The following is a 13,080-nucleotide window of genomic DNA, read 5'->3' as shown; positions in this document are numbered from 1 at the left end:
AAAGTTATCCATTGTTCTATTTTCTAAAATTGCATCTCTAATTTTACAACATGCTAAGTGTCGCGCCCCGCGGGCTCGACGCCCGCCAGCACCACGGGCGCGACACTCACCAGCACCTGCTCCCATGATCGATTCCAGCACTGAAGTCCTCGGCGGGGCCCAGGCCACAGCAGAATGCCACCGGCTGTGGCAGCAACGGCGGCCTGCTGAAGACTGCGCACCTCCACACGTGCGCGCCGAGCCGGCTGGGGCCTCGGTGATGCGCGCGTGTGCTGTGCGGCCCGACCTTGCCCTGCCGGCTACGGTGGCCTCGCAGGGTCCTGGGCCCGGCCTCATCCTGCCGGCTACGGTGGCCCTGCAGGGCCTTGGGCCCACAACAGTTGCAGGCCCAGCTCTCGCGGCGTTGGCAGACAGGACACACCAGCCTGGGGCCCGGGAGCTGGTGAAACGGGGACGCAAAGCCGGGGGCTCGCCGGTCCTGCGAAGGGGGGGTGAGCAGCTGGGTGGAGCAGCACTTTAAGCGTCGGGTAGGAAGGTGTCAGTGCAGGGGACGGGTGTGGGGGTGGCGTCTGGCGGCGACGGGAAGGGCATACGTGAGGGAACTCACCTGGGGGGTGGAGGGTGCCGGGTGTCGGGATGCATCACAAAGGAAGGTGTTTGAGAGGAACGGGCGTTAAGTAAGGGATGGGCAGATGTGGGTGCGGTCGGGTTGGCCGTGGGCGTGTATATGCAACGTGTATTTAATAGCGTTGGATGCGGGTAGCAGCCAACGCTGGCTTTGTTCCTTTTGGAGTTTATTTGCCTTTGCTCAATAAACCGTTCCTGAAGAACTCAGCATTCGTCTGATTGATTTTCCTGCTCTCCGGACGAGGCTTGAGACTAAGAGCATCCAGTATCTGAGATATATAATTTAATGCTTTAGTTGGCACATCAGTCATGACATTAATATTGTTGGCACTGTGAGCTGCTTAAATCTGGAACTCCCACCAGTGATACTGCCAAAGATACATATTCAGCCTTTTCCCAAGTAATTTTTGACTTCTGAGTTGCAAGACTCATCCATAGACATAAAAAAGCTTTGTATGATGCAAAATACAATAGAATTGTTTACCTGATTGGTGTCTTGCAAGACTAGTGAATCTAATCTGGGTTCGTAGGCATTCTTGTTATATATCCTATTACTTTGCACTAGCATGTCTAATAGGTCTTTTCGGTAATTGTTTCCAGAAGAGAGTAAGGCTTACATCCTATTCCTTCAGACATATTTTGTCTCCCAAGAGGTCAAAAGTGGGGAGGATTATGAGAAAATCAGTTTTCAGGTAAATAGGACTATTTAATAAACAAGTTGAAACATAAGGAATATGGAACATGCCTTAGTTAACAAATCTCAGAATATTAATTGCAAACCCTGCAAAAGATGTAAATATTTCTTTTTTTTCCTAAGACTTGTTCTTTGTAGACCTCAGGTCAAGAAGTAACCTGAGATCTATTACATTATTTATTTATTTGGAAAATTTATATTGCCACCTGCTTGCTCATGGAGACACAGGTGGCTTAAAGGAAATGGAAACACAGTATAAAAGAAATAAAAATAATAAAACAATAATCCCCACCCTGGCAACAACACACACTCATACTAGCCATTTAATGTGCACTATCCCGTCTTCATGGCCTTATTACTTACGAATATGTATGCATGCATTTTCTTTCATTTTCATTACATTCCCCTATTTTTGTAAAATGTATAAATATCAGCATCTCTTGTTGTTTGCCCGGGGGTTCCTCGCTACTCATTTGGTGGGTCTTAACAGTACATACTATCCACTAAATATTGCAGCGAGCCTTGATTATTTGCATTTTGAGTCCACAGAGGTTTCCATAATGACCCAAGAGCTTTCTTTTAACTACAGTTCAAGCCTGAACAATGTGACTGTAAAATTAAGAAGTTAGGCTCCAGTACCCATCACTTGCAATGTTCTTCAAGGAAATTGCACTGGTCACTGAGTTGGCAGTTACTCTATTTAAAGTAATTCTTCCAAAATTCATCACAATCACTTTAGTTTTCACCACCCTGAATATCATCTACACGGGCTTGGCCAGTTCAAGGCCTATCAGAAAATGAATAGCCATTGCATTTCTTTCCAGGGGTTTCTGAATATTAAGTAGTTGATCAAAGTAGTGTCTCTTCCGTATCCAACTATGGACTGTTGTCATATTTTCAGAAAAGGAATTGGTCTGTAAATTTGATGTGGCCATGTATTACATATCTATGTGTTCAAATCTGTATGTGTGCATATGTACCATTGTCAACAGCCATACTGCAAATAAGACAGGCCCACAACAAAAAAGGTAAATAAAATTTAATATACCGTATTTTCTGGCGTATAAGATGACTTTTTAACCCATGAAAATCACCTCAAAAGTTGAGGGATCGTCTTATACGCCCAGTTGTCTTATACGCCGGAAAATCAGCGGGTGGCGTCTGGCGGGAGCCGGCAGGGCAGTCCTGCGCACACGCGCACTCCCCGGCTGCTCTTTAGCAGCTGGGGAGTGCGCGCGTGTGCAGGACTGCCCTGCCGGCTCCCGCCCGACGCTCTTCCCTCTTGAGGCAGCATCGCTCCCCGGCTCCTAAGGAGTCCTTGGTGATGCTGCCTCAAGAGGGAAGAGCGTCAGACAGGAGCCGGTAGGGAAGTCCTGCACACGCGCGCGCACGCAGGACTTTCCTGCCGGCTCCCGTCCGACGCTCTTCCCTCTTGAGGCAGCATCCCCGAGGACTCCTTAGGAGCCGGGGAGCGATGCTGCCTCAAGAGGGAAGAGCGTTGGGCGGGAGCCGGCAGGGCAGTCCTGCACATGCGCGCACTCCCCAGCTGCTAAGGAGCAGCCTGGGAGTGCGCGTGTGCGCAGGACTGTCCTGCGGGCTCCCGCCAGACGTCAGCCTACCCTGCTTCCTCCACAGTGAGAGGGGAGGGCGTGCCTTCCCGGGCTTGCTGATTTTCCGGCGTATAAGACGAAAAATCTTGAAAATCATCTCAAACGTTGGGGGGTTGCCTTATACGCCCAGTCGTCTTATATGCCGGAAAATACGGTAATAAAATTTCATTGCTGTTAAAATAAGGGAGCAAATTAATTTCTATTTACATGCACCATTGTATCTCACATCCAAAGATGCCCTTTCCATCTTCAACTGAAACAACAGAGACATGAGAGATTGGGGAAGGGGTAATTTTGCTGGAAATAGAGAAGGAAAAGAACCAAAGGTGTATGAGCCAGAAGAACAGTGAATTGAGGAAGGAAAAATGAATTGAGGATGGGAAAGTGAATTGAGGAAGGGAGAAAAGGCCCACTTTAGCCCTTAGAAAAACAGTTAAAATTTCTGCAGGCAAGCAAGGATAAACCACAATGCTCCAAAACCAGATTTAGGATTAGGATTAAGGGCTGGCTAATGCTCATTCACAGCTGTCTCTATAGTCATTTATGCCTCTAGCCCAGTTATATTCAACATCGATGTCTGCTCCCAAATACACTGAAAGTCAGCATCCCCAACTCAAGTCACAGATACAAGAAGGAAGAAAAGTCACCTTCCGTATGGATAATCTATATATACCATTAAAGGTCTCATCATGACTTTACCTGGGTAAACAGGGATGCTCAGTTGAAGCAATGGCTGCCCACCTTACCACAAGGTTACTTTGGGCAGCTTATGGGCTAATTTACAGAATGCATCCATTCTGGGACCAGTGACTCCCAAAGGAATTATAACTGCCTCATTGCTACTGAAAGCTGGTGTAGTGCTGGGACAGTTTCTCACCTACTCTCACAATCCCTTGCACCCTCCCATACTCAGCAGCAGCCACTTACCTGCCTGTTGGGAATGGAAGGGAAAGGGGAGATTTTCAATGCTCCTTACCCGATTCACCCAAGGAAAGTTGATGGGGGAGTCCAGCAGAAAGTTGGCAGTTAACTCCTGTTCCCACAGCTTTTTTGCTCATCATTAGTCAGGTAAGGCAATAGCTCTAGCAATAGCACTTAGACTTATATACCACTTCACCATGCTTCACAGCCCTCTCTAAGCAGTTTAGAGTCAGCATATTGCCCCCAATAATCTGGGTCCTCATTTTACTGACCTTGGAAGGAAGGAAGGCTGAGACATTCTTGAGGTGGCCAGGATCAAACTGTAATGCTGCATTCTAACCACTGCACCTCTACGTTCTGAAATGATGTCCCAATGGGGAATGGATTGTCAAGCGATTTAATAAAAATCTAGGTATTCCTAATACCTAGCTGGAGATTTGGCTGTATATAGTTGATTTATATTGTACCTATTACACAGACAAGATATTGGCCTTCCTCTTTTAATAACTTGAAGCTCTTCCAAAGTTTCCTATAATCTCTCCATCCATTCTACTTTTTCTTTTCTCCTTCTTTCACTCTAATCCATTCCCTTTTAATTATGGCATGCTGATCAGAAACAGAATCATGTATGTACAGAGCCTTTTCTCAATGTAGCTCCTTTGATCAGAACTCTGAAAGAAGTTCCTCCCATATTATATGCAGGCAGGTGGGTTCTTCTTTGCATGGATCCTTTTATGAAAAGAGAGGGAAGTGTTGTGACTGAAACTCTTTCCACACTCCTGGCACTCATATGGTTTCTCTCCCGTGTGGATCCTCCTATGTGAACTAAGGGAACTGCTTGTATTGAAACTTTTCCCACAGTCCGTGCAATGATATGGCTTCTCACCGGAGTGAATCCTCTTATGCGATATCAGGGAACTGCTTGTATAGAAGCTCTTTTCACACTCTGTGCATTTATACAGCTTCTCTCCTGAGTGGATCTTCTTATGAGAACTAAGATGACTGCTTTTACTAAATTTCTTTCCACAATCCATGCACTGATATGGTTTCATCCCAGTATGGATCCTTTCATGGGAACTAAGGGAAGCGCTTTGGCTGAAACTCTTGCCACATTCCGTGCATTTATATGGTTTCTCCCCTGTGTGGATCCTTTTATGGGCAGTAAGGGAACCACTGGTGGTGAAGCTTTTCCCACAGTCAGTGCATTTGTATGGCTTCTCCCCTGTGTGGATCCTTTTATGGCAGGAAAGATTTCTGTGTTGGCTAAAGCACTTTCCACACACTGTACATCTATATGGCTTCTCTCCTGTGTGGATCCTTTCATGAGAAATAAGATCAGTACTCTTGCGGAAGCTCTTTCCACATGCTGTGCATTTATATGGTTTCTCCCCTGTGTGGATCCTTTTATGGGAAACGAGTTCACTGCTTGTACTGAAGCTCTTTCCACAATCCATGCACTGATATGGTTTCATCCCTGTATGGATCCTTTCATGGGAAGTAAGGGAAGTGCTCTGGCTGAAACTCTTCCCGCATTCCATGCATTTATATGGTTTTTCACCTGTGTGGATCCTTTGATGACTAGTAAGGTTATTGCTCCAACTGAAGCTTTTACCACACTCCATGCATTGATACGGCTTCTCGCCTGTGTGGATCCTTTTATGGGAAGTAAGATCACTCCCACTTATAAAGCACTTTCCACAATCTGTGCATTGATACGGCTTCTCCCCTGTGTGGATCCTTTCATGGGAAGTAAGACCACGTCTCATTGTAAAACTTTTTCCACACTCCATACATTTAAACGGTTTTTCCCCTGTATGGATCCCTTTATGAGAAATGAGATCACTGCTTTGACTGAATTTTTCCCCACAATCCATGCATTGATATGGTTTTATTCCTGTATGCATCCTTTCATGGGAAGTAAGGGAAGTACTTTGGCTGAAATTCTTCCCGCGTTGCATGCACTTATATGATTTTTCCCCTGTGTGGATCCTTTTATGGGCAGTAAGGGAACCACCTGTGGTGAAGGTCTTTCCACAGTCTGTGCATCTATATGGCTTCTCCCCTTTGTGGATCCTTTTATGAGAAGTAAAACCAATACTCATGCTGAACCTCCTTCCACATTCCATCCTTTTATATTTCTTTCCTGCGTGGGACTTTTTATGCAAAGAAAGATCTTTGCTTGTAGAGAAACTCTTTCTGCACTCTGCACATTTATATGACTTCTCCACTCTCTGAGTTGCTTTATGGGTGTTAAAAGTACTGCTGTCATTAAAGCTTCTCCCACTGTCTGAATATTTATGTGATTTTGGTGTCTCAATCCTTTGATGTAAAGTAAGACATAGACTCAATTTTTTTTCCCCATGTTCCCTGCATTCAACCTGATTCTCTTTAGAGTGGGTCCTGCTACATTCATAGATGAGTGATTTATTGCTGAATACTTTTCCACCCTTTAAACAGCTTCTTTTTTCTTTGTGAGGGTGGATATTGAAGCTGCAATTTTCTCTATACTGAAAAATAGACGATTTTTCCTTCCTATTATTCAACCAGTTTTCTTCAGTCACCTTTGGTTTCCTCCGATTTTGCAATATCCCTTTTCCAGTCTCAGTTCTTTCCAATGAATTTACACCTGGTCCTTTATAATCTTCAGGCTCCTCCATGTCATCTGTTTGGAAGGAGAAAAGAGAAGAGAGACTAAAATTAAACATGAGATATTTAAGACATAAAGTGAAGTGCCATCACATCACATTCTGCTCCTTTTTTATTTCAACACTACTGTACCAAGATTTTTCCTTCTAAGCTACATGGTGATGGGAATATGTCCGGGGCTTTCTTTATTGCATCTCTGATCATTCCTGTTAAGTTATCTCCAGAAAGTTGGACTGCTAGGAGGCATCTGAGGTATGAGGTCCCACAAAGCTACATTATTTTTACCCATTAGGGAAAATAATTTGGTGCCAAGAGGAAACATCTGGAGAGTAGCATCTAGAGTTCTGGAGTGGAATATCATCACTTTATTGGTTAACATTTAATTTCAAGTGGGGAAGAAGACAAGTTGAAATTAAATCAAGAGAACATGGAGGTGCTGTTGTTACAAGCAAACTGTACTTAAATGCTGGGATTGAGTGGGTTTGAGATGAGTTGCCATCCCTTGAAAAAAATAGATCTGCACTTCAGGAATGTTCCTTCACCCTCAGCTTGCCTTAAACCTCTTAGCAGGCACACAGATCACTTGCTTTATTCAAAGTTATGTCTGTGAGAAAAATAGAGACTATTAGGATATCTCGTGCTTTATCTCCCTTATTCCTCAAGAGCGGAGAGATTGTTTTTATCTCTACTTAAGCACTTGATATTTTTATGACTGTCTATTTTGTGGTCCCACCTGTTCTTCCTTGCAGGAAAATGGCATTTTTGCAGATATACAGTACCAATGCACCATTGTTGCTACTTTTACGTGGCATTGTTTGCGGTAAGTCTGTGCAATCTTCTTGCAGCAGCTAGTTGTTGTTTTTTTTTGTAGAGGTAGCATTTGCTATTTGTTGTTGTTTTCTCAATTCTGCTTTTGTATGCATTTGTTCTGAAAGCTTGGTCTTGTGCAGCCAGAATTAGTAGTCCCTCTGTTTCTTTCTTCAACTACGTGCACATTCTACAATTGTGTGCAAAAACATCATTTGAAATGAAATTGCTGCTCAATACTATTTGAATGTACAGCCAAATATTGCACTATTTTGTGCTGAGCAAATGTGCCACTCTTATTAATCACAGAAGAAAAAATGGTGAAAACTAAATGAATTAAGATGCCCAATGGAAATAAGGTCAAGTAACCTGGCAGATGTTCTTGTTAGCTATGGCTTGATTTGTTTGGAGAGTATTGTTGAGAGAGGAATCAATGCACTGACAAAAATGTTAGTGAGCCTCCTTAGAAGATTCCCCTCCCAGTCTAACATCATTGACTAGCAACTATGTTTTCCATTGAGCTATTAATCATTTCACAAAGCTTCAGATGTTTCTACAGACTTCTCTTATTTTTGGACATTTGATTATCCAAATATATGGCAGGGAATCAAATGCCTTCTTGTAACCAATCCAAACTTTCTACTGAAATTTATTTATTTTGATTTACGGTATATAGCTGTCTGTATTACATATGTGACTCTGGCCATGATGTACATACGGTCATTTCCATTCTGTCTAGGAAAAGTACAGACCTCTAGTTTATAGACCTCTGAGAAACTAGTAAAAATATACCTTCTCCACATTTTTTAATTGATACGCTGTTTAGCTCTCATCAGAATATACCTTCTCCACCAATTTCAACCCAGAACAAAATGGATCCCTTACCCATGGACTCCACATTCTTAGCATTTTCCAGCATGACCTCTCTGTATAAGGATTTTTGGTCAAAATCCAGCAGAGCCCACTCTTCCTCAGAGAAAAAGACAGTTACATCTTCAAAGGACACAGTGATCTGAAGTACAAAAATACTCCTTGTTAACGTACAATTCCAGAAAATATTTGCAAATTCTTTATTCTAATGGCAAATATTCCACTCATTGGGAGCAACTTAAATTCTTCTTGATCTGCTCCTGAGACAAGATGAGGGTGCAAAATGGATTCCAATAGATGAGGGTGCAAAATGGATTCCAATAATTCCTGCAAGGTTGCTTATCAATCAAATATTGGGATATTACTATGTGATATTTTAATTAATGTTTTATATTGTCCAGTAGGACATACACAGTCTTATATTGAACAACTAGAAGACATTGTTGGGAGATGTCCTCAAAAAGAAGCTTGAAATGCTATGAATGTATGGATGTTATCAGAACACTGGGAAGATGCTCTGAATAATTGGTTAGATGCGAGCTATTGAATTGATGCTGGAAAAGACTCAAACTGTTTTGGAGAGAGTTACATGTTCCTTGAATAATTCATGTTGCACTTTGAGAGATGGGACCCTCCTACCTGAGTTGGAAGTACAGCCACTGTTTCTGATCCACCACAACGAGGAGACCTTTTCATTGGTATAATCACCATTGTTGTGTTTTCTAAGAATGAGATAAAAGCAGAGGAGGTACATATTTTAAAAACAGCTAGAGAAAAATTTTGTATACAGAGCTAAGGTAATACAGTAAACAAAACTCATGAACATAAAGACTTTGGGCAGTGCATACTCCTGAGGAGTCCCAATACATTAAAAAGAACCCTTTTTTACCTGATGGTGTCTCCTGAGATGGGTCGTCTTGTCTCAAGACAATTTCTTGAGAGAGATGTGACACATCTGATGCTTTAGAACCATGGGTGGCCACCTCCATCAAATGCCCATGAATCTGAAATAGCATTGAAGAGAACATTACCGCCCCTGCGCCAGCTTGTTAATATGACCTTGGAAATAAGGGGTGAAGGGGGATGGACTCATTTACCTATCAAGGATACATTTTATTAAAATCGTCCTGATTATATTTAAGACGTCATTCATATCGTTTTGATCTTCTCACCTGCTGCTTTTGCTGTATTTTCTGCTCCACGTGGCTCAGGAGGAAACCTTTGGCTGTCACTTCCTGGGAGCTGATCTCTGCTCCATGCATCCAAACACAGCTCTCCAGCTCAGTGGGTGGGGTGGCCAAGGACTGTTGCAGGATTATCATCTGAGCTTTCATGCAGCCCTCTTGTTTCAGCCACCGATCGTAAAGATGATGGAGCTGGCTGCATATGACTTGGAGTCCTTCAGCTTCCTGGCAACAGAGCTCCCTGAAGGGGCAACACTGGACAACACAATGTATGACGGATTCTTCCAGAATGTTCTGTTTGGTTCTTGCTGCTTGTCCAAACAAATCCAAAGGCTCTTCTGAAGCGACAAAGCAACTTCCATTCATGGGAGCAGAATGGGAAGGAGATCCTCCTTCTGCCATCTTGGAGAATGAGGTGTTTCTCGAATGATTAGGTTCTATGGGAAGTAAAATTCAGCTTCCAGGATAAGATGAAAATGAGTAGAGACCTATAATCCAGCACGCTGAGAACTTTCTTTCCTTATTAAAGTTGTAATTTACATTCCTAAGTCCACACATTTGATGACTCTGAGTGGCCTGCAAAGAATAAAAGTGAGGCAAAAGAAGAAGCAATGGATGGAAACCAAACAAGGAGAGAAGCAACCCAGAACTAAGGAGAAACTTCCTGACAGTTAAAACAATTAATCAGTGGAACCACCTGCCTCCAGAGGTTGTGGCTGCTCCAACACTGGAGGTTTTTAAGAAGAGATTGGACAACTGTTTGTCTGAAATGGTACTTATAGGGGGTCATGCCAGAGCAGGAGTTTGGACAAGAAGACCTCCAAGGTCCCTTCCAGTTCTGTTATTCTGTCATTCTATTATTCAAACACAGCAGATTACAACTGCTAATGAAAATAATTGCAAAGGAGTGTAAAAAAATCTCAGTCATTAATACTAAACAACTTCCACCAGAGACAGACATCACAAACAGTGTGCAGGTTAGAAATCTTGACGTTTGTGGGTTTTATTTGTGTGTGTGTGTATTTTGTGCAAATATTTACCCAAGGTGCTATTTTGGAAGGACTCGGATATCTGGGGGAATATCGATATGGGATGCAGATCAGCCTGGCCCCTTGAACTTCTGCTGAAAGGAATATTTCCTTGCCTCCAGGTCCTGGAAAGATCCCAAGCCAGGAAGATCCTGAGATGCTCTCAGCAGACAACCAACCCTGGAGTCCTTAGGAGGGAGCTTGTGCAGAACTGAATTTTAACCCAGAAGAGGCTCTCCTTGCAGAAATAAGTGACTCGGGTATCAGGAGAATATTGACATGGGATGCAGATCAGCCTAGCTCTTTGGGCTTCTGCAGAATGAAATACTCTCTGCTTCCAGAACTGGAAAGAACGTTCAAGATCAGGAAACCCAGATCCTCTAACCTGCAGATGCATCCAGCAGATATCTAGCGCTTTTGACAATCCTACGGAAGACGTGGGAGGGGTTCTCGGCTTCTGCAGAACTCAACCTTTTGACCCAGAAGGGGCTCTCCTTGCAGACATAAGCGTCTTCGACCCCCCCCCCCTAAAAAAGGGAGCAAAAAAGTAATCTCTCTCCAGATCCGGAAACTGAAATCACCTGATTCTGGCTCGGCAGTTCTCCAGAATCCGCCGCTTCCCTGTGAGGAGCCCGGCAAGGAGGCGCTTCGCAAGCTCGGCAGCCCAGCGGGAAAGGAAGGGCCAGCGAACGAAGGAAGGATCCGCTTGCAGACTCGGTCCGCTTCCTGCAAAGCGCGCCCTGGGCGTGGGAACGGTCACTTCCTGCCCTCCCTTGCAAGCATCGGGCGAGATGCTTCTCCCCGGAGCGAGCAAAAGCCGTTCGTCTGAACCCGGCGGTTGTTTGCGAGGGGCGCCCTCTGGCGGGTCCTACGTGCCAAGCCTGCGGGGCGATGGACGGGGAAGTGAGGTTTCCCGCCCAGGATTGCCGGAGAGGGAGATGCCGCTAAAGCCTGCCAAGGCGTACTCGCTGCGTGGCTCTTCTACCCCTTTCTACCATTTTATAACACCTTGGTAAGGCCGCTGTGTAGCTCTTCTCTTATCACTTTCTAAGGCCTTGGTAAGGCCACACTTGGGAATACAGCATCCAGTTTTGGTCACCGCGATGTAAAAAAAAAAGATGTTGAGACTCTAGAAAGAGAGCAGAGAAGAGCAACAAAGGTGATCAGGGGTCTGGAGGCTAAAACATATAAAGAACAGTTTCTGGAATGGGGGATGGCTAGTTTAATGAAAAGAAAGACTAGGGTTGACGTGAGAGCAGTGTTCCACAGGTTGCCCCAAAGAAGAGGGAGTCAAGCTATTCTCCAAAGCACCTGAAGGCAGGACAAGAAGCAATGGAAACCAATCAAGGAGAGAAGCAACCTAGAACTAAGGAGAAATTTCATGGAATTAATTTAATTTAATCCTCTATGAGGAAGGTGGAATCCTTTAAAAAGGGGCCAATAACTGAACAGTCCTCTTGAGAACCTTCAGAAAGGAACGGTTGGAAGGGGCGGGGCTATGGAAGGGGCGGGGCTAAGTCAGAAAAGAGCTGTTGGAAGGGGTGGGGATAAGATAATTAATAATAATAATAATAATAATAATAATAATAATAATAATAATAATAATAATAATAATAATAATAATATAAAGTTGGAAGGGACCTTGGAGGTCATCTAGTCCAACCCCCTGCTCAGGCAGGAAACCCTATACCATTTCAGGCAAATGGCTGTCCAGTCTCTTCTTAAAAACCTCCAGTGTTGGAGCATTCACCACCTCTGGAGGCAGGTTGTTCCACTGGTTAATTGTTCTAACTGTCAGGAAGTTTCTCCTTAGTTCCAGGTTGCTTCTCTCCTTGACTAGTTTCCATCCTTTGCTTCTTGTCCTGCTTTCAGGTGCTTTGGAGAATAGCTTGACTCCCTCTTCTTTGGGGCAACCCCTGAGATATTGGAACACTGCTATCATGTCACCCCTCACCCTTCTCTTCATTAAACTACACATACCCAATTCCAGCAACCGTTCCCTATATGTTTTAGCCTCCAGCCCCCTAATCATCTTTGTTGCTCTTCTCTGTACCCTTTCTAGAGTCTCGACATCTTTTTTACATCGTGGTGACCAAAACTGGATGCAGTATTCCAGGTGTGGCCTTACCAAAGCATTGTAAAGTGGTACTAGTACTTCAGGTGATCTTGATTCTCTCCCTCTGTTAATGCAACCTAGCACTGTGTTGGCTTTTTTGGCAGCTGCAGAGTTCCTGCCTGTCTGAGGAAGAGCCGAGTGACAAAGATGTCCTCCTTCTGGTAAAACAACATTAATAATATAATAGTAATACAATAAAAATAATAATAGCAGTGCAGAGATTCTGCCCTAAAATCCTTTTCCAGGGTAGGACTTGCAATCTGCTCTATTGAAGATAATGCTACTAGCAAACTTTGTTCTTGAGGAACAGCCCCTGATCTGAAGTGAGGAAAGATGGCGGCTATGACATCTATGAGGAGAAGCTGTGGGAGTCCTGAGGGAAAGAAAAATCCAGAATACTGAAAAGAATCAAATTCCCCAATGGGAATATTTCTCAAAAGACATCCAGTTCTTTAAAAAAAAATTACCTCAGGAATTGAAGGTGAGGGGAAATACAGGTAATCTTCAACTTATGACAATTGAGCCCAAAATGTATGTTGTTAAGTGAGACAAGTGACTTTTGTCCCATTTTATGACC

General features: G+C 43.8%; 2 protein-coding genes across 2 annotated transcripts; both read right to left on the bottom strand.

Moving 5' to 3' along the window:
- Window positions 1-3,466: 3,466 nt before the first annotated feature.
- LOC310634126 (uncharacterized protein) lies at window positions 3,467-7,248 on the bottom strand. The gene is made up of 2 exons (XM_083352200.1): window positions 7,232-7,248; window positions 3,467-6,514 (listed from the first exon to the last, which is right to left on the bottom strand). Exon 2 carries the CDS (start codon window positions 6,507-6,509, stop codon window positions 4,545-4,547), a length of 1,965 nt encoding a protein of 654 aa, XP_083208326.1. The 5' UTR covers window positions 6,510-6,514; window positions 7,232-7,248; the 3' UTR covers window positions 3,467-4,544.
- An 889-nt stretch (window positions 7,249-8,137) lies between these two features.
- LOC310634706 (zinc finger protein 445-like) lies at window positions 8,138-11,080 on the bottom strand (the record flags this gene model as incomplete). The annotated part of the gene is made up of 5 exons (XM_083353240.1): window positions 10,969-11,080; window positions 9,348-9,935; window positions 9,065-9,179; window positions 8,815-8,897; window positions 8,138-8,317 (listed from the first exon to the last, which is right to left on the bottom strand). The coding sequence occupies exons 2-5, from the start codon at window positions 9,759-9,761 to the stop codon at window positions 8,138-8,140; spliced, it is 792 nt and encodes a 263-aa protein (XP_083209366.1). The 5' UTR covers window positions 9,762-9,935; window positions 10,969-11,080.
- Window positions 11,081-13,080: the final 2,000 nt, after the last annotated feature.

The sequence above is a fragment of the Vipera ursinii genome, assembly GCF_947247035.1.
Source record: "Vipera ursinii genome assembly, chromosome: 2".
NCBI classification, from domain to species: Eukaryota; Metazoa; Chordata; class Lepidosauria; order Squamata; family Viperidae; genus Vipera; species Vipera ursinii.
The sequence above is the reverse complement of the archived record's forward strand: the minus strand, read 5'-3'. Positions and strand labels throughout refer to the sequence as shown.

Bases quoted from the DNA above. Each gene is read 5' to 3' on its own strand.
- LOC310634126 (XM_083352200.1), bottom strand. From the start codon at position 6,509: ATGGAGGAGCCTGAAGATTATAAAGGACCAGGTGTAAATTCATTGGAA.